This window comes from Hippichthys cyanospilos, chromosome 5, assembly GCF_059441005.1.
Source record: "Hippichthys cyanospilos isolate Australia breed blue-spotted pipefish chromosome 5, RoL_Hcya_1.0, whole genome shotgun sequence".
In the NCBI taxonomy this organism is placed as follows: Eukaryota; Metazoa; Chordata; class Actinopteri; order Syngnathiformes; family Syngnathidae; genus Hippichthys; species Hippichthys cyanospilos.
The window spans coordinates 9,551,154-9,572,222 of NC_142373.1; the positions used below are offsets into that span (position 1 = coordinate 9,551,154).

Below are 21,069 nucleotides of genomic sequence, written 5' to 3' on the forward strand. Positions count from 1 at the left end.
AAAGAATGCTTGTTGCACAATCCCACAAGAGCAAAACATAGAAGCGTTTGTCCCCAGATGTCATTCGGTGTTCCGAATGAGACGACAACATTGCAACTTCTTTAACCATGGTAGGTTTATTTGTTTTTCACCCTTAACTTTAAAGCTATTCAGTCCAACAACAAATGTGAGACTAAGTGACAAACATAACTGTAGAGGAAAACAAGCGGGTAAAGATTGAAAATGTTTGGAAATGTTTTAATGCATGCTCATTATTAAGCGCATAAGTCTTATTCTATTAATGTACTATGCATGTACGTGTATAACCTATTCAAACGTTGCCAAACTAGTTCTTCTGCAATATAAATTTTACCACACGGCGGCGGCATTTCTACCAAAATAATTTTTTCTGATTTCTGTAAGCTACACACTGGCATTTTCACTAGACAGTAAAATAACATGAAAAAGCCAAAAGGAAATCAATGCAGTCGAGGTAGGCCAATGGCAACGTAAGATGGCCGCCAGCGGTTTTACTGTCAAGATATGTCACTACAAGATAAGCACTGATGGGGAGCAAGCAAGGACAAAACTTGGAAAATCCCGACTAGGAAAAGTGCACTCGAACACCTTCGTGAACTGGGATGTGAGGTCAGACTTGTGAAAAGATTGTGTTTATGGTTTGCTGGTGGCCAAAATAACTTGTATGTTGGTCTTTTAAAATTGCCTTGAACGCTTTGACATCGGAACTGGGACAAATCAGAGCGGGATCAATTTGACTTCCCATCTTCCTGGATGCAGCACTTGGCCGGATTCAAACCCACAAGATCAAGCGTTATTGGTTCCGTCTTTTACCATTCAAACGTTGTGCATCCCTGTTTTTGAGCGCCGACCTTTTGCGGTCATGTTTTCTCAACATATTTAACGGTCCTCATTTGATCATTTTTTTTGTCCACGCAGGTGACTGAAGGAGTAACCTCAGGTATCTTGGAGGTATAGTGATAATTCTCACTGAAGTTTTTTAAAAGGCTGAAATTGTTTACTGCAGAAAATGCTACGTTTTAGGCACTGGCATCCCATCCGGCCGTGACCTTTTTCCTACTTTTGATTGCCCTCACCGCCACATGCCGTTACATCAGAGACTCCTTTACGGTGGACGCTTTTGACCGCAAGCACGTGCTCGTCACGGGCTGCGACAGCGGTTTTGGCAACCTGCTGGCCAGGCAGCTGGACGGTAAAGGTTTCCGCGTCATGGCGGCCTGTCTCACCGAGACGGGCGCCGCCGAGCTGGAGCGCTCGGCCTCCCCCGGGCTTAGGACGCTCCTCCTGGACGTAACGGACGGCGAGAGCATCGGCAGGGCGCGGGAGTTTGTGAGCAGAGAGGTGGGAAAGCGAGGTGAGCCGGGCGAGGTGGGGGGGGGGGGCTGATAGAGTGCCAGTCCGAGTGAGGCGCCGGGAGATAACCTGGACCGACACCTCGCTCCCCCCGGCTACTCCTCATCATCAACTCTTCATCCTCCTACTGACACATCTGATAGATCCGTTTAGTGCAATGCGGTGGGAGAGAAGAACCAGTCCATACTTTTCACAGTTGCTGACACACTCGAGCTTCTTATGTCAGCAAATTTTGAAACCTTATTTGTTTAACTCATTCAATCCCAAAGACATATTTTTACATTCAATTGTATTTTTTGCCGCGAAATATTTAGCTAAAGGAGGGTCTAAAAATGAGTGGTTCTAAATGAAAAGAGCACTAAAGTAATTAGTTAAGTGACTAAAGTAATCAATTAAAAAAATGGTAAACTGTGATGTAATTTTCAGGTGACAGTCAATGAAATAATTGACCGCCCCACAGGCCAAAAAGGCGTATCTTGCTGTTTCTACATATTCTAAAATCACAATATTATCACAATAATATGAAAACTTTTGAGTTGACCTCCTCTTTAAAGCATCAAAATAAATCAACAGATTATAAAATTAATGCTGAAAAGTGTCTGTGATTTTAACATACAAAATGTGTAATTTTAATCTACAAAAAAGTGTGAAAACAATACATTTGAACATAAAACTATCATTGAAAATGATATACTTACATTATTTACAATATATAAATGACATTCCATGACAAAAAGTCAGTTTTTTTAACAGTAATATTCTGTCTCCATATTTCTCCAGGATCTCTATTGGCGTGTGATAGCTGTAATTTAAAATCCAGTCAATTTAAGACTCAAAATAAATAAAAGGAGCCAACATCCTGACCTTTCCCTGACCTTTCTTATCTGCCGCTAATGAGCTGGTTTTGTTCTCCCGCAGGCCTGTGGGGATTAGTGAACAACGCGGGCCAGGCCACACCCATCGGCCCGGCAGAGTGGATGCAATTGGAGGATTTCACAAAGATTTTGGACGTGAACTTGTTGGGCTTAGTTGACGTGACCCTAAGCTTTCTGCCACTCCTGAAAAAAGCCGGTGGCCGGGTGGTGAACATGGCCAGCGTCATGGGCCGACTGACGCTCACCGGGGGCGGTTACTGTCTTTCCAAATGGGGCGTGGAAGCCTTTTCGGACAGCCTCAGGTGCACGCATTTGATCCTGTTACTGATTATGACTTTCCTCTTCTAGTACAATGGTGCATACATTTATCAAAAGTAACGTGAGTCTTGTGTAACCGGACGATGGCAAGGATCACAACATGAAAATGTAGAGTAATATCAATGCGAAGGATGCCCAAAATCAAAGTGTAAATGTATTTGGTGGGATATCGAGAGGGAGAGAATGCTACAGCGCCTCCTACCGTACTGTATAGTCATTGCAGCAGTTTGTGGGTTCTTCAGCCAAAATCCTTTGGTAACTCGCCATTAATGTCATTCCAGGTACGGGAACTTGCATGTAACAGGACAATTATGAATATTAGAAATATAGTCACACTTTAGTTGAGTCTTTTTCATCCTAAGTCATAATAGTGTACTTACACTTAAAAATCAAATCATTCTACTTATGATCCAGATACATTTTCTATGAACTGCACTTACGGCCATAAAACGAAATTTTCTGGACACCGTGTACATTCATCAAGTGTTAATTATAAAGTGAATGTCAGTTGATAGTTTCAAAGGTTAAATTTCAAACAGCATAAACAATGACAGTAAATCATAGCGATTTGAGGGGGGAAAAAAACTCCAGATTATTATCATGTAGGTATTTACAAATGAAACCACCAAATGAAAAACATTGCGAGTGCCAGATTCTGTTTGCGGCTGGCTAGCTAGCATGCTAATATAGCAATTCCCTTTATTTCTCATGAGTGGTTAACAAAAATATCCCGTATTCCTGCTATGGGTTTATAGCAGCTCAGTCAGGTCAACATTTGGGGCAAAAATAGCACTTTTGAAACCGTTAAAAGAATACATACATGAAGCACACCTGTCACAGTTTCCAACAGGACAGCAAACACAAGTGTAGACACTGATGTGGAAAAAGTTTTTAAATAAAGTTAATTTTTAAAAAAAAAAGTGTAGACGCCGAGGCGCCATACGCGCCATGATTGAACGGAAATGACATCGACGTAAATTAAAATGACGTCAGACCTAATATAATATTAAACGTTAAAGTTTTGATGAAGTATCATACATTATGTGATAGTAAATGTAAACGAAAGTTAGTAAATATACAAAAGGTTTGTTTAATTTAACCCAGTTTACAGAAACTAATTTGATGATAATCTGTTTATCTTAATGCTAATGCACAATGTAAAACGTCATAGGCAGGCTAAGCACTAACGCACAGGTGTTATTTTGCTTTATATTTTCATAATTTGCTTTACAATCAAACACACACAGTGTATCAACACATGCATACAGGTAATATAACAATAATCACGGGCATTTATTTCTTGCCTGTTATTTTATGACTAATTTTACTCGTGATAAAGCACTTTGTATGCATGAAGTTGAGTGTATTCAAAAAACACGTTTGAACTATTTTGTATGTTTTGATCAGGCGGGACATGCAGCACTTTGGGATCAAAGTGAGCATCATCGAACCCGGTTTCTTTAAGACAAACGTGACCCGACTGGATCTGATAGAAGCTGACCTTAAAAGGCTCTGGAATAGCCTCTCTCAAGAAACAAAAACCTCCTATGGAGAGACATACTTTGTTGAGTGTGAGTAAAAGTGACAGGAAAATACACATATACGTGTGTATATATTCAGTTGTCTCTTCTTTTGTTGGCTTTGCAGATGTGAAGGCACAGGCCTTCTACATGAACATCCTGTGCAGTCCCCGCATCTCCATGGTAACGAGCTGCATGGAGCACGCCCTGACCGCCCGTTTCCCCCGCACGCGCTACGCCCCCGGCTGGGACGCCAAACTTTTCTGGATCCCGTTGTCTTACTTGCCTTCTTTTGTGTCCGACTTTGTTATCAACTCACTCCTACCGTCACCTGCAGCGGCGAGGAGGTGATGAACATCAACTTCCTGTTTACTCACTTCATATACAAGGCCTTTTTGCAGGGATCAAAGAAAGCAGGTTTTATTTGAAATCATTTGAGATGTGAAATTATTTCACGTCGGATACAAAATGACTCATCTGCATTCTCCGGGGATGCGCGGAGATAATCGCTGACATGTATTAACATCCATGGACAAGGAAGTTCAAGTATTGTTTCAAACAATTTTGTCTGTTATTCCCATATCATTATTGATATAAAAAAAATATTATCACAGTGATTAAAAGTAACATTCTGGAATCGCACAAGAGTTAAAAAAAAGTTTTGATTCAAAAAAATCGCATTATTAAACTCACATCCGTTGGAAATGCATGTTTGATAAATTTATTCCAATCATCCTGAAGGTATTGCGGTGCATATCATGTATATAGATCATATATTTATCTTATGGCAAAGGCAGAAAATCATGAAGATTTGTTTTCCTCTCATGTACATTGCAGAACACAGCTCACCTGGTTTAATGTGTATAAATGCACAACTACCCGCGCGGGCTATTTCAAAATCTCCTTCAAATTTACAAATGTACAGCATATTTAATCGACATCAGCAGCGTCAGTGCAAAGATATACATATTGTACATCAGAAAAAACACAAACGAGAATTGGCATAAGTAATGTCACAAGGCATAGACTCTCGTCCTTATTCTATAGAAATGCACAATGGTGCCTTGAGATACAAGTTCAATTTGGTACATGGCCCTGCTCTTACCTTGAAAAAAACACACACACACATTTTTTTTTCAGGTTTTCGGTACAAAAATAGCACTTCACATTTATTTAATCAAACTCATTGTAGAAAATCTTAAGAACTACAAGTAAAAACATAACTAAATAAAAGGGCCACCGAGGTTCTGTAAACTACGGTCGTGGAGACTTAAATGACAAATTTTTCACAGCTAATGTTGATTGATTTGTACACAAAGGATAATGAAAATATGCAAATGAGGATTGTTATATTGTCAGTCTACATGTGTTGGTGCACCATTTTTGTTCAAATATTCATTGCTATTGTCGCTGTTGACAACATTTTGCATTGGGTGTTAGCATGAAGCTAGCGGAAGGCAAAGTGGGTGTTTTTAATCCACACGTGTATGACTCTTGTTTTAAGTTTTACTTGACAATACATTTCAAGTTGTAAATTAAAGCAACATTTAAATAAATGTTTGAGCAATGGCTCATTTCTTAAAAAAAAAAAATAATAATTTGGGTCACTCGTCATATCTCAAGGCACCACTATACAGGATATCTCTTTTGAATACAACTATTTGATTATTTTTTTTTCCCCACAGGCTGCATAAAAAAATAAATTCTGTGCAAAGTGTGATTCCCCGTCGGTGAGGGCGGGGTTATACGTCACTGTCCTCTTTAACGAGAGTGGCCGTGTCTTTGAAACTGTCCTCGGTTGGTGAAAAGGTGCTCGGATGATGATGATGATGATGGTGATGATGATGAAACCTCCTTTGAGGTTTCGGGGGTGGCGCGCAGGGCTCCGGCGTGGAGGGATCCCCGCTTCTACTTCCTTCGGACTTGTCGTCCCTCATCTATCAAAACAAAAAAGATGGATTCCTACTATTGAACTTTTCAATTTCTATTTTTTAAGATTTCAAATCCAGCCTCACGCACCTTGGAGTATGACTGGTTTTCAAATGTGCTGCTAGGCTTCAGTTTGCGCTTGAATAAATTCCACGTTGACTCCTTAGAGAAAATACACATCATATACTGAAAACATTCCATCAGTGTCTGGTTTATTTCACTTTTTTTTAGACCCTTTCAAACTTCATTTGTATTGGTCTATGAAAAAAAATCATCCGTGTCCTCCTTTGGATCATAGAAGATATCTGTTATCAAAAAGAAATAACTTAATTATTGATGAAATTGAATAGCCTACTGAACGTAAACTTTGTTTGATGAACTTATATTTTTCCGAAACAATTTATTAATTCAATAATGATTTTGAAAGGATTCAAGTTAACTCCTGAAGTTCCTTCGAGTACTCCCATTTGAGAACCACTGTATTAACTGATGTATTTTGTGCATGTAGCACTAGAACACTGTTACTGCAAAATGACAACAACAAAAAAAACACAAGAAAATAGAATTGACTCATTCGCTGCCATGGACGGCTTTTGACGTCAAAGATTCATTTTTACTAGGTTGGCAGTGAATGAGTTAAGGAAAAAATCAATTCAATGATCAATTTTCTACATCACTTATTCCGTCCAGAGTCTTGAGAACTTGGATGTAAAATTAAAGGAATATACACAAATTACTCTTGATGTTCTCGTATTAGAAAAAACTGACCTCAACAGATATGGTGCTAACAGACGAGGTGTTAACAAGTCCCCCGCTATGCTCGGCGTGATACACCGGGTTCACAAAATTGTTCTGCAATTTCTCGCCGCTAACATTGACAGTCACCTGTTCACATGCAAACAATTGTGAAATGTTAGTTAGCGGGGCCTCAGAAAGGTCAAAAGCAAACAAGTGAGAGGAACGAGATGCTTCTGTACCTGTGAGGCGTGAATGACAGCCGGGTCGGCGGCCATGGCGGCTGTGTTGGCATATAAGGGGTTCTCGAAGGTGACTGGATGCCTCGCAGCTTCCATAGCAAAATGATCATCCTATGGTGACATTATATTGCCATTAATAAAAATTATAATTCAGTTACACACACATATCACGTTCTTTTTCTTTTAGGGGACATAAAATGGAAATTCAACAGTTGGCCAAAATTACATAGAAACCGCCATCACACTGAGTCTCTCAGCGACCCAAATGGCTAGACTAGGTGAAGATTCAGAGCCACTTTCAAGTAGGACTACACTGTCTGAAACACTTGTGCGCTGAGGCACCATCCTTCTCCACAGAGGAGTCATCGCTCTTATTCAAAAGCAAAAGGTAAGCAGAGCTGCACTAAGGTTAGGTAAACCAAAAAGATTAGCCTTAGATTCTAATGAGTGGCGCACATGTGATTTGTAAATGAAGTGCTGTCCTCATGACTGAACATTTTAATTGTCTGTTTTTTTTTAACTCATTCCATCTCAAAGACATATTTTCACTTTTTTTTTAAGTCCAGACATTAAATCCTACGTCCTTAATATGTGGTCTAATTTTTTAAAGTATTAAAGCTAAAGCATTGCTTTGCTACATTGTGGGAACTCACCATCTGCATGGCGCTATCGATGAACGACACTCCAATGCGCGTTGGTCCGAGGTCCACATTATCACCCGAGTGGAACGTCACGCCGTTCCCGGTGTCGTTGGACTTGACCAGACTGCTAAGGCTTGCAAAACATACTTTAATTACTTCACTACTCTTTCGTAAGCATGGGTACACATTGTGTACATTTGAATAGGGTGCGAAAGGTAACGATACCTGGGCAGCTTGGGCAGAGTCGGGATGAAGGATCCGGTTCGTTTGTAGTTGAGGAAGACCCCCACAGCCAAAGCTCCAGTAATAATGATGATGACGGCCGCGAGGAGAACCGCCACAGCTCGGGACAGAGAAGACGGGTTATTATTATTACGGTCCAGGGTTAGCTGTCTCACTCAATCCAGGTTACGTTTAACTCCGCCATTTTCTAATTGGATTTCATTGGTCAGTTGCGCATGAAATGGTGGTAAATAGTTCCGTAGTACCTGTTCCCGTTGGAGCGCTACGTGACTTTCCCATTTCACAGTAGCTGCCCAAATAACCAGAAGGACATCTTTGTAAAAAGACAAGATTCTGAATTACTGGGTGAACTTTTATGGACTGTTAGGAAACACCTGGCAACGCCACTCACTTGCACTTGGGCACACCCGCTTCGTCAGAGTAGCAGGTCCCACCATTCATGCATCTGCATGCGAGAGGCATCTCAACAGGCGCCTCAATAGCTGAGGGGGAAGTAGCCCAGCAAAAACAACAACAAAAAGACAACAAAATCAAACCTCGGGGGAGCAGCCAGACACATGAGGACAGAGACGCGGGCCGTAGCGAGGCAACGCACGCAGTCACGAGACGTACCTGCGTCACATTCACCCGAGTCAAATTCCAGCGCAGAGGAACCTTGGGGGCAGGCACAGGTGTAACCACCGGGCCGTAGGAGACACAGGTGACTACACACGGTCTTGCAAGGATTGGGCACTGATCAGAGTAAATCAAACAAATTTTGCCATTTTAAATTTCAAATTAGAGAGCATATCTAATCCATCCATCCATCCATCCATCTAGTAAACTAGGAAGCAAGGATGCTAGCAGGCTACCATAGCAGGCTAGCTAGTTATAAAAGCTAGCTAACTAGCCAGTCAATAACTGCCAACTTGGTACAAACATCTGGTGTTTGTGTCTCTAGATTGTCATTACTCGTCACCCCTATATGTCCACTAATCTTCAAAAAAATAATTACCATAATTCCCCAAATAAGAGACATAATAAATAATAAAATAATAAATATAAGAATACTTTTTTTTCCCCAAAATGAAGGCCAAAAAGTATGTGTGAGTCCTATGAACGGTAATTTAAAGATTAGGATGTTTCTTATTCGACAGCATTTGAGGAATTGATCTGTCAGCCGCAAATGTTGACACCCAGATGTGCATTTTTATATCGGCCATATTCTTGCTTACAATAATTACCATAATGGGACAAGCTAGACGACGCCAGGTGGTTATTAGCAGCGAGTGCCTGTTGCCGCTAATAGCAGCTCATGTTAGCTGAGGTTGTTACGGCATTATTTTCAGGAAAGGAAGCGAGCAGACTGAACCAACGTCCGAGTCTATCCTTGTTCACTGACAGGAATAATATTAAAATAGAGAGGCTCATGTTATGATGCCCCCACCTAATTCAATGAAGAGTGGCAAGGTACGGCGCTGAGTGCTCCGGTTAGACAACAAAGAAATGTATTCCATTCACTCATTTATTAATCAAGAAGAACACTGGATGATTGAGGACTGACCTGAGTGGTTGTGTCGGTGCTCCTGGTAAATGCGAACCTGAGTCAGCCAGGGGTTGATGGTCAACACTTTGACTTTGTTTCCTTTCCCAAACTTATTAGTCCTCCACACTTCCCCTTTCTCCTTCGTTGTCCAGTACACATGGCCCTCAAACAGGTCCAGACTGTAGGGATTCCCAATATCTGGAAGATGGGCACAAGACAGGTGCTGGACCTTCAATATGCGTTGTTTTAAAGTCACCCTTGTGACAAAATACATTGGGCCACGGAGCATGGCTCTTACCTCCTGAAATGATAATCTTTCTATCTGTGCCATCAGGCTTCATGGAGCCAATGACATTCTCTTTGGAGTCACACCAGTAGATCCGATGAGCGTTCAGGTAGTCGAGAGCCAGGCCGGTTGGCCAGCCCAAGTCTTCTTCGCCGACGAGCACCTGTCGACTTTGGCCGTCCATCCACGCGGATTCTATTTTGGGTTTCCGACCCCAGTCTGTCCAGTACATTGTTCTACCAAAACCAAAGTACAGTCATCAAGCTTTGTATACAATAACTTCCAACTAAAGCATCCATACCCAAGTGCGGGATTGACAACGATAGCGGCGGGCTGGTCGAGGTCAGTGTGGATCAACCACTTCCTGTAACGCCCATCCAGTTTAGCCACTTCGATGCGATTGGTCCCAGCGTCCGTCCAGTATATGTGCCTGTAAACGGAGGTGAAAGTGTGAACCGATGACTGAATAATTCCAAAAGCAAAACCCTATAAACAAGTTGGGGCGAATTACCCTCCAACCCAGTCAACAGCAATGCCATCGGGATTGGCCACATATTTCAGGTTGAGGTCTATGTCTCTGACGGGGTTGTTGCCGTGATCGTTGAAGGTGGTCATATAGGCCCGTTTGATGGAGCCGAACTCGGACCCTCGACCCACAGTCGTCCAGTACACGATACCTACGACAAAACGGGGATCACGTAGGCAATTCCTTTTGCGGTACAGATAAACTCAAAAATTTGGATATCCTTACTAAGGCCTTGTTTGTCTGGATCCCACAAGTAATCCAAAGCCTGGATATGCTCTGCGTTATCCACATAGTCTGAATACTGCTCCGATGAAAGATTAAAACGGCGGATACGGACGTTGTCCGGCAGGAGAAGCACCGGTGGGTTTCCTGTTATGAGACAGAGATAGATACCTTTAGAAACGTGGTTCAAAACTCAACTTAATTGAGTTTCTTACCTTGAGCGGCACACTGGGTACCGTGTGGCTCGCTAAAGGAGACAAAGCCCTCAGCACAGAAACATTCGTAGCTCCCTTTTGTGTTCTTGCACTCTTGCGGACAAATCCCATACACCTCGCACTCGTCGATATCTTCTCCCCCCCGGACAAAATTGAGTGTAAACACAAAAAAAAAAGCCAAAAAGAGTTAAGCCAGACTAAATCAATATATGTCATTTCCTAAATATGAGAAATAATACCTTCACAGGTGTGTCGTTCATCGCTTTTGGCCCGGTAGCCTGGCATGCAGGAGCATAAGAAGCCTCCATCGGTCAGGTCAGTACAGTTGTGTTCACATATGCGGTCACTGCAAGAATGTGCGCTGTGCTGATCTGATAAGAGAACATGCAATCCTGTGGTGAGCTCTTATCGAGACACAAAAAGACAAAAATGGCGACTAAATAATTGTCAGTGGGTTAGTTTGAACTTTCCAATGTGTTGGATGTGTCACATAAAAAAGACGAATGAATAGAGGTCCTATAGCCGACAAATAAATCATTTAAATTAAGAGTCGTCCATTGCTGAAAGTTAAGTTTTAAAAAATCGGGCCAAGTATTTGGATTCATGCGTTACCTTTTAACTCGTTGTCAGGTTCAACTGTTATTTATTACAGTAATGCATTTCTTCATTGCAAGCAGTTATATTTATTTATTATAGCAAATGTATGCACTATTTTTACAATTATTCTGACACTCGTTCACAACCCTAACCCTGTACACTCGCTCCCAATCACGTATAAACACAGTGTAACTGTTTTTTGCATGAGTGTTATTTCTGCGTTCTGACGCATCGCCCCTCTAAAGCACATGGCTGAAAAGCGTTTTCAAAAGTATAAAAACAGCCACTGGGTGGCAGAAGTGCATTTGATGATAGATCAGCAGAGATAAACGTTCATTGTATGTTATGACAGAAAACAAGGGAAAGGTGGCAAAAGAATTACCCAGAATTTCGGTATTGCCTGTACTAAGATGAAGCGACTAGACACTTGTTTACTTACGGCAGCCGAGTTCATCCGACTGGTCCCCGCAGTCGTCATAATCATCGCAAGCGTACTGAAGAGGAACACATTGCCGATTGCTGCATTTGTACTCCTCGTCTGTGCATGGTCCATGTGTGGGGCTTAGGCCTTGACCATAAAGAAACACCACACTCAAGGATTAATAGAGAGAACCGCAAAAACGGATAGATGCTTCAAAGTCCGCATACAGTTTTCTTGTCTCTCGTCCGAGCCGTCCCCGCAGTCGTCCACAGAGTTGCAAAGCTCGTGGCTGTAGATGCAACGATTGTTGTCGCAGCGGAAACGGAATTGTGTCTCACACTGGACTGTCACTGCGGATACAATGTTGACGACGGCACTCAAAAATCGGAACTAGATGGACTGTTTCCTATGCATTTTTCTTACAGCAGAGGTGAAGCTCCTCGTCGGAATTGTCCCCGCAGTCGTCGTCTCCGTCGCATTTCCAGTGAGGTTGGACGCAGACGTGGTTCTTGCACTCAAACAGGAAGTGGGGGCAGTAGGTGCCATTGGGAAAACGTGGTGCTAAAATTCGGGAACAACATGACATGAAAGTACTGAAAATGAATAAAACATAAACTGTGTCCATAAGAATGTTTCATTAAAACTACTCTGACGAGTATTCCAAAAGTTGTTAAATATAAATAGGATAAGAGCTCATTCAAAAAGAAGATGAATATATAGGTTAAAAAGGTTAAAAAAACAGGTGGATTCATATCCTACAAACACAATACTAAGCAGAATGCCATGTTTAAAATAGTGGGGGCACATATAACATAAAATCTTTTGGGGTGACTGCCACTGGTCACATGCACGCACATCTAAAATGTCTATGAAAATGCGCGAACTCACAACATGACGACTCATCTGTGAAGTCCACGCAGTCGGCGTTGCCGTCACATTTGAAGCGGTCAGCGATGCAATGTCCGCTTCCGCACTGGAAGTAGCCGGGATGGCACGACCGTAGCTCTGCGACATACAAGTGTTAGTGGTAAGTTAACTCATTCGGTGCCATGGACGAGAATTCTCATATTTTAAAATAGTAATACCAATAGTGATTCATAAAATTTTGGTCAAATACATTTTTTATGGAGAGGAGCTGACACCCTTGACCTACCTAATAGAAGCCAATTGAGCACTGTAGTGATAGCTGTGGCCATTGGATGGCAGTGTTTCCACAACTGTGATGTCATTTTCAGGTGACAGTCAGTAACAAATTGCTTGTGTTTGTTTTTTTTAAACATAGTAGAAAGAATACATTGAAAAAAAATACCCATAGGGTATCATTCCAGTTTATACTAAGTATACACAATGCTGTGTATTAATTGTTGTACTAACATTTATTTTATGCACCGTATCTGCTTATATTCATTGATGAAATTGCGTGACGTGATCAACAATTGTCCGTTACTCTACCAGCACTGTACTCATCCAAGTTTTCTTTCCGTCTGAATAAAAGCCGACAGGTGGTCCTGTCTGCTCAAAAGTGCCCGTTTTATTGGGTCTTGGCATGGTGGTCCACAGATACTAGCAAAACAGCCAGACCCCCTGCCAAAACAAAGAGCCTCCACCCACCACAGTCCCTTTCATCCGAGTTGTCTTCACAGTCGTTGTCATGGTCACAGACCCAACGGTCGGGAATGCAGCGCAGATTATGGCAGCGAAACTCGCTCTCGGTGCACGCGCGTGGCGCTGAGGAGGAGGAAAAAAAAACAAACAAACGTATTTTACAAGTGAAGATTTTTATTATCCCAAATTCCATCTTCATTTATCAAGTGCAAAGGAACACATTAACACGCTTTCAAGGCCCCTGTATGATTTTACTCCTTATAATGACCCGAAGAAAAACACCGCGGCCTATTTAAGTTTACCAGCACAAACGAGGATCCAAATCCCAGACGGGTTTCCTCCTTATTAAGCAGCACCTTCTCAGGCATGATTTAATTCTGTAGGGGCCAAAGGTGACAGACTCCCTCTCTCCTGAGGACAGACTGTTTCTCAAGCTGTTGATAAGCTCGCTTGTCTCTCCTCTTACGGCAGCCAGCTGTCAGCACAAGTGTGAAGCCTCGAGCTAAAAAAACATCACCCCTGATATAAAACATGGCGGGGAGATTTATTTGCCTTCGGTGCTCTATTTTGGTACGATTCTCACACAGGAACTCTTATTTCTGAAATTGGGCAGCTAGTGCCACCTCGAAAAAAGACTTGGCTCTCAAATGTTTTGTTCCTAAAAATTCTAAGACTATATTCGATGCATTCCCTCATTTGTCTAAACACAGGATTCTAATTAATAATGCATTTATGGAATATGAATAAAATTCATCTGTTTTTATCCATGGGGGGGGGGGGCATTTTGTTTGTAGCTGTTTCCTGAAAATCCCATCACAGTTGCTCAGGTAATAACCAACTGTGATGTTGACAGAAAACCCAAAATGGCCGCCCTTGAGATGGAATAACAGTTGAATTTTGCTCCAACATTAACTCATTTGCTGCTGATGTCAGTGGCAGTGAATGAGTTAATAAGCATGCCATGTTTAGATGAGTTTTGAGGCATAGAATATAGTATTTTTTAAAAATTGAGGGGTTATCGTCCCGTTTATGTCTTCAACATAACGACTAAATGTTGATGTAATTATTTACTAAACTAAAAATGATTATCAAAACAGAATATATACAGTATGACTCACTGCAGCTGCGTTCATCAGAATTGTCTCCGCAGTCATCGTCGCCGTCACAGCGCCACCTTAGCGGGACGCAGCGATGGTTGTCACACTGGAAGTCCCCGCTGGCATCACAGCTCACCTCATCTATAGAGAGAGAAGCAACATTTATCTTTGAGTTTAAGAAATCAATTTAAATGATTTACATTTGACAGGGTTGTTAACAGTGGTGTGTCAAATATTGAAGACATTTATTTCCACTTCATGGGGAATTGAGATTGATTCAGATCTTAAATGAGCACATGGTATGTACATGTGTAGAGGTGCGAAGTACTGCTGAGGACATGTTTGTTTTCCTAAGATCCATTTCACTCATTATTCTTAAGCAATTATAATGACGCACTGACATTCCGCCGGTTGTTTGGACACACACTGAGTTCTAAGCAAATCCCTCACCGGTTTCATAACTTCAACGTCGGGGGTCTTGAAAGTTTGATATGAAAGGCATCGGATTTCTTAATTAAAGCAAAAAGGAGGGAGAGCAAGAAGGGTGACCTGGGAAGTGGAGGAGAGCCGGCGTGAGCCGTCTCCACCACACGGTGCCGGGCGTAGAAGATAGCGAGCGCGAGCGCGAGCGCGAGCGCGAGCGCTGCCCTCCTCGTCCTCCACCTGGCCCATCTGTTGCATTCTTAGGGGAAGATTAGCACGGATCTCCCCTCCTGCTCGGGCATGGCACTAATGGAGTGAGGGCCTCTGATAAGAACCGGGAGTGTGTGTGGACTACAAAGCTCGGCGAGTGAACCCGTGCCCCCACGCAAGGACAGAGTAGCAACACACATATACGTACGCGGACCTATGCGATCAAACAGTTCATAAATTTGCTTTCTACTAAGCGGGAGTGGTGAAGGTGATACGCTCGTGTCATCGCTACTTGTAATTCCGCACTGGGGGCTGATGCGCTAGCTAATGGAAGACCACTTCTTAAATGCGCACACTCGATTCTGTGATTTTCCGATTTAGGTTTCAGTTGTCCTACATTGTTCTTAGGCGCGATTGGGTGCGCGAGTGAGTGGTTGCTCGTCTCCGTGTGCCCTGCGATTGGCTGGCAACCGGTTCGGGGTGTCCCCTGCCCACAGTCAAACGGCCCTCAAAATTGTCCAACAAAGTGATCAAAGAAAAGCAAATATTTTCAAATGCCTTATTTTGATTCAAGGGTTAGGAACAGTCAGTCATGAAGGTAAATTGTCAATACATAAGTGACTGAACATGATTTTGAGGTAGTATTGTGTTTATGTTAATGTGCTTAAGTGAGGTTCTGTGTCAAACTCACCGCAGCCCTGCTCATCGCTGTTGTCTCTGCAGTCATCATGGCCGTTGCATACCGACCAGAGAGGCACACATCTGTAGTTGGTCTCGCAGTCAAATTCGGTGTGGTTATCACATCGATAGGCGGGCCCCACTTGGAGGAAAAAATGATCGGGTTTGTCAAAATGGGCAGTGTACGAAAAAAAAAAAAAAAAACTTACTGCACTCCTCGAGAGGCTCGTCCGAGTTGTCCCCGCAGTCATCATCGGTGTCACATTTCCAATTTTGGGGAATACAGCGGCCATTGCGGCATTTGAACTGTCCTGGACGACACGTCCTAGTGGAACAATGGGAAGGGTCTTCATCGGAGCCATCGCCGCAGTCGCCCTCGCCGTCGCACTGCCACGACTCGGGGATGCACTGCTTGTTTGCGCACTGCCACTGGTGAGGTTCGCACTGGTGCGTCGCTGCAAGAAAGCGTAAATGAGTTTTGAATAATAACACCGTTTTTAAAAGGGGAACGGAACTAACCACACAAGACAGGGTCTTCGTCCGAGCCATCGTGGCAGTCCCGCTTGCCGTTGCACAGGAAGTGCGGACTGGTGCAGTTGCCGTCGTTGCACTGAAAGTGTCCCAGCCTGCAGTGGCGTGCGGGGCAGGTGGAGGGTTCGTCCGAGCCGTCTCTGCAGTCTCTCTGGCCGTCACACTTCCACCAGATCGGAATACAACTGTTGATGGCGCAACGTGGGCAACATTTTGAATACTTTAGTACTTTATTCTTTTTGCACAATCCGTTTTTAAAACCCGAAGCCAAAAGATATTAGTATCTTGCTTTTTTTGAATGCAAAAATCAACTGAAGTGGACACTGATTGGCTGTCATTGTGTTTGGCATAACCTGATAGGCTCCTTCTGTGGGTGGGAGGTGGCTCAAGAGCAAAAGACATGAAAATGGAGGAGCATTGAATCTTAAATGAATCTTAAATTTAACTTTAAAAAAATGACCCAATGGCAACTTTATTGAAGGTGAAGTGATATGAGATTTTTCTAAGTATGAGCTTGCTAACCACAGAAGCAGCTCAGGTTTAGCCTATCACATCAATGCAAAGCACCCACAGCTAAGTGTAGCAACAAAGTTGCTAATGTAGTGAGCGATAGCAAAGGTCTTTGCTGCTTTTTTTTAAAAATTTCATTGGAATCCAAAATCATGTCACATGACAAACCGTTCATTGTTGGTGCATCTGTATTGTGTGCTGGTGCACATGGGAAGACATCTGGTCACTCCTCCTATTTGCATTGCCAGGAAGTGGTCAGGACATTCGCAGGTGTGTTCCCGGCCCCCGTGACGGATGAGACACAGGTGAGTGCAACCTCCATTGTTCACAGAACACGGGTTGTTTACTAGAGGAGGACAAGGCCCAAACAATCTCAATTAACTATAGTTAAACAAATAAAAGTGTAGTATTGTTAGGCCGGTAATTTAAACCTGCAAAGTAAATAACTGCACAAGTTGAGAAAAGAACTCACCAATGGGCTGCCGGTAAGGATGGCACACATGAACATCAAATGGTCTGTGTGTGGTATTGACCAGAACCTGCCGATCAGAACCGTCATATTTATTGCCCTTTTCCACCGTTCGTGTGTTCCAGTCAGTCCAGTAGAGCGTGTCCTCAAACACAGTCAGCGCAAATGGATGAGGCAAAACTCCGTCGTACACCGTGTGTCTGTGGTGACCATCCAAATCCGAGTACCTGAAACAAGGAGACGGATGGAAGTTGCGAAGCTGAAAGTGTCTCTTGAAACGGTTGAGAGAATACGGACTCACTCGATGTAGTTCAAATGCGCGTCTGACCAGTAGAGCTTGTCATTTGTGTAGTCAATGGTGAGCCCGTTGGGCCACTCTATCTTGGTGGTGATGATCGCCACTTTGTTGCTTCCATCCATTCCAACCCGGCCGATGAAGGCTTTGTCACCCCAGTCGCTCCAGTAAACATATCTGACAAAAGGAAAAAGCTGAACACCCCTGATATATATATATATATATATATATATATATATATATATATATATATATATATATAAAACTTACTTACCCTTGTTTGGGATGTAGCACGATGGCTCTGGGGTTCTCAAAGCAGTAAGTATTATTAGCGTCAACGCAGTGTTCAGCAAGTTTTTTCACAAAACGACCGTCCAATTCCGACACCATAAGGCAATCCATGAAACTATCCACCCAGTAGAGTTTCCTGGCGATCCAGTCGATTGCAAGTCCCTCGCCATGCAGAACTCCGTTGACCACCACTTCTCTGCTGCTACCATTAAAGGACATTCTTTCGATCACTCTCCGGCTCACGTCGATCCAGTACAAGCGTTTGTCCACGCGGTCAAAGTCCATGGCCACCACACTGGTCAGGCCCTGGAGTATCAGCGAGTAGGCCTGCCCGTCTGTGGATAAGTTCCTGAGGTAGTAGCGGTTGCTGAAGATGAGGTAAGGCGAGATCTTGCTGTTCTGGCGGCACCTGCGCCCGTCCGGCTCTCGGAGGTACCCGGGCGCGCACTTGCAGATGTATGAGCCAACCGTGTTCTCGCACACCTGGCTGCACACGCCGGGCGACTCGGTGCACTCGTCGACGTCGTCGCACGTCGTTCCGTCGGACATGAGGCGATAGCCGGGGCGACAGGTGCAAATGAAGCTAGTGGGCGTGTCTGAACAGTTGTGGTCACAGCGATGGATGGACGGGTCTGTACACTCGTTGATACCTGGATTTACACACGCAATATATGCATTAGATCCCTGGGAGCCAGAATGCTCAAAATGACAAATATTTACACGGAAATAAAAGTTATTTTGTTTCTAGTGAATTGTGCGTGTCTAGTCTCTTTAGCGCAGGAGTCAGCAACTTTTAATAATGAAAAAAAAACCATTTTAACTGTCTCTCCAGGAAAAAAAACTGTTGCTACAAAACTTTGACAACTAAAGGGAGTATAACACTACCTATAAGTGTGTCTCATATTTGTGGAACTACGCTAATCATTTGAAGCAGGTGTTCAATGGAAAGCAACCCGGATGACACAGAGGACTCCGGCCCTTGAGGACCGGAGCTTGACATTCGACGCCTGTGGTATACGGGAAACAGGAGTAAACATTCATCGCACTTACCGCATCCTTTTTCGTCACTGTTGTCGGAGCAGTTGTCGTCCCGGTTACACACCTGGCTCATGGGGATACAGTGGCCGTTGTCACATCTGAACTCTCCCGGGGGACACGTGGGCGGGGGGGGTGCGACACATGTGCCCGAGCTCGTCCGACTCATCCCCGCAGTCGTTGTCCCCGTCGCAGACGAAATCGTGCGACACGCATCGGCCGTTCTGGCAGGTAAACTGGTGCTGTTGGCACGGCTGGTAGGTGCAACCCTGTTCGTCGCTGCTGTCGCCGCAGTCATTTCTCCTGTCACACCTGATTCGGTATAACAAAACAACGTGAAGTCATAATAGCAAAAAAAAAAAAGTTTTTTGGCCTAACCTGTAGGAGCTACGTGTGCAGAGGCCGTTGCCGCAGGTGAACTCGTTGACCCCGCAGGATCTCCGCGAACAGTTCTGATGCTCATCCAGCGCATCCGTGCAGTCGGCGTCTCCGTCACACAGCCAGTCTCGAGGAATGCACTTGCGCTGAGGTGCTTGGTTGTTTGCGCAGGTGAACTCTGCGCTTGAACATGTGCGGTTGGCTGGATGCAATCAAAGAAAGCGGATTAGGAAAAAAGTTGAGCAGGCGAGGGCGATGACCCAGGTGTTGCGGTATGAACATTCCTATCTATATTTAAAAAAGGAAAAAAAAATCAAAGGGGAAGTCAACCACAAAATCTTCTTTACAATATGTCCTATGCGTTCCCACCAGTCTAAACATGACATTTTGATTATTAAGTTTGTGTAGTATCAATTAACTCATTCACTCCACTACATTTTTTTTATTACATGCTGTAATTAGGTACCTAGGACTTTAAGTGACGATATGTAAGATTTAGAGCGTTTTTCATTAAAAATGAATGAATTAAATTACTATAAATTTCAAAAACTTGCAAATAAATGTGTCCTTAACAACCAACAGTATGTTTTAAATATAGATATATAGCTCTATATATCCGGAGGCTGTCATGTCTGTTATATTTACTCCATCTGGAAGGAGTGTGTACAGGTGCATTTACGGGCGCATGCGAAAAATGACACATACTCCCATTAATGTTTACACTCATGAAAAAACATCCAAAAATGTTTTGGGGATCGAGTGAGTTAAACAGCAAAAGCCACCCATTATTAACCATTTCAGGGGGCGGCCATTTTGCTATGTGCTGTTGACTGAAAATGACCTCACATTTGCTTAGTTAGGGCTTAGGTAGTGACCAGTCACAGCTGACCTATTTTCGAATTTGGTCCCGTGATGATGGAAAGCTGACTCAGGACTGGTTATTCCCTAAGCCCTGAGAAACTGTGATGTCATTTTCAGTCGACAACAAGTGAGAAAACAGCCAACCCCTGAGATAAATGGTTGGATTTTGATTTATATTTCACAAACGAAATATTATTCAGAATGCCGACTAGTGGGGCACATAGTTTTGTAACCTTTTTTTTTTTTTTTTGGTTGTCTAAGCTATGAATGTATTTTTTATGGGTCTAACACAAAAATCCAGTATAAAGAGAATTTAAGTAAATGTGTAAAAAAAGCTGATATGATAAAAAGCATCCTGCATACCACAATCGTGCCGCTGGTCTTCATCGCTCATGTCGCCACAATCGTTATCTCCATCACAGATCCATGAGGTGGCGACGCACCTGCCATCATCACAACGGAACTGATCTGCATTGCAGGTCCTAGCTAACGTGGCTACAAAGACAAAATGTATGCTTGAGTCAAAATTTGTTATCAATACATTTCTGTCAGTAAAAAAATGACAAATCTGACCTATAAACTCTTCTTAACGGTAGACGAGACGAGAGATAAGGAGGTTATATACATTTGAGTAAGCCTGTTTTGTCAGAAATTGATTGTGCTTCAGTCCAGGAGGAATTGGGGATTTTGTAAGTGCGAGGAGTCCACCTGACATGGGCAATATACATTTTTATCAATGACACATTTGTCATTAGACGCTATTTCCAATTAACTCATTCCCAACCCAAACATGTATTTTTATTTTATTGTTTTTTAAGCGTCAAGTTATTAAATCCCAGGTACCTAAGACAACTAAGTTAATTAAGTACTAATTAAGTACAAATGTAATCAATAACCTTTTGGAAATTAAATACTAATGTATTTGATTAGGCAATAAAGTAATCAATGACTTAGGTGATTAAGAATTCAAGTAATTGATGATTTTAGGTACTAAATTAATTGATTACTTCAGTACTGGCA

At 42.9% G+C, this 21,069-nt stretch overlaps 2 protein-coding genes across 2 annotated transcripts in view; one reads left to right on the plus strand and one right to left on the minus strand.

The window, feature by feature from the left end:
• Positions 1-11: 11 nt before the first annotated feature.
• LOC148423404 (retinol dehydrogenase 7-like) lies at positions 12-6,213 on the plus strand. Its single transcript, XM_088415289.1, has 6 exons — positions 12-110; positions 937-969; positions 1,042-1,372; positions 2,290-2,548; positions 3,972-4,135; positions 4,212-6,213. Exons 1-6 carry the CDS (start codon positions 108-110, stop codon positions 4,433-4,435), a joined length of 1,014 nt encoding a protein of 337 aa, XP_088271415.1. The 5' UTR covers positions 12-107; the 3' UTR covers positions 4,436-6,213.
• Positions 4,477-21,069, minus strand: part of lrp2a (low density lipoprotein receptor-related protein 2a) — a 54,561-nt gene continuing 37,968 nt past the window's right edge. Inside the window, 33 exon segments of the mRNA XM_088415292.1 lie at positions 4,477-6,021; positions 6,104-6,175; positions 6,782-6,898; positions 6,991-7,101; positions 7,644-7,764; positions 7,857-7,974; positions 8,120-8,187; positions 8,266-8,356; positions 8,487-8,606; positions 9,418-9,597; positions 9,698-9,921; positions 9,987-10,115; positions 10,197-10,362; positions 10,437-10,580; positions 10,649-10,780; positions 10,888-11,019; positions 11,685-11,813; positions 11,894-12,016; positions 12,090-12,227; positions 12,555-12,671; positions 13,278-13,394; positions 14,390-14,509; positions 15,693-15,821; positions 15,889-16,134; positions 16,199-16,395; positions 16,889-17,066; positions 17,193-17,416; positions 17,491-17,661; positions 17,759-18,425; positions 18,826-18,934; positions 18,936-19,122; positions 19,189-19,390; positions 20,413-20,544. Of these exon segments, the coding sequence (XP_088271418.1) occupies positions 5,827-6,021; positions 6,104-6,175; positions 6,782-6,898; positions 6,991-7,101; positions 7,644-7,764; positions 7,857-7,974; positions 8,120-8,187; positions 8,266-8,356; positions 8,487-8,606; positions 9,418-9,597; positions 9,698-9,921; positions 9,987-10,115; positions 10,197-10,362; positions 10,437-10,580; positions 10,649-10,780; positions 10,888-11,019; positions 11,685-11,813; positions 11,894-12,016; positions 12,090-12,227; positions 12,555-12,671; positions 13,278-13,394; positions 14,390-14,509; positions 15,693-15,821; positions 15,889-16,134; positions 16,199-16,395; positions 16,889-17,066; positions 17,193-17,416; positions 17,491-17,661; positions 17,759-18,425; positions 18,826-18,934; positions 18,936-19,122; positions 19,189-19,390; positions 20,413-20,544 (5,306 nt within the window). The 3' untranslated portion in view covers positions 4,477-5,826.

What these genes read in the sequence shown, in the direction of transcription:
- LOC148423404 (XM_088415289.1), top strand. An exon ending in CAGAGAGGTGGGAAAGCGAG is followed by an intron (nt 1,373 to 2,289) that starts GTGAGCCGGGCG and finishes GTTCTCCCGCAG; the next exon opens with GCCTGTGGGGATTAGTGAAC. An exon ending in AGAGACATACTTTGTTGAGT is followed by an intron (nt 4,136 to 4,211) that starts GTGAGTAAAAGT and finishes TTGGCTTTGCAG; the next exon opens with ATGTGAAGGCACAGGCCTTC.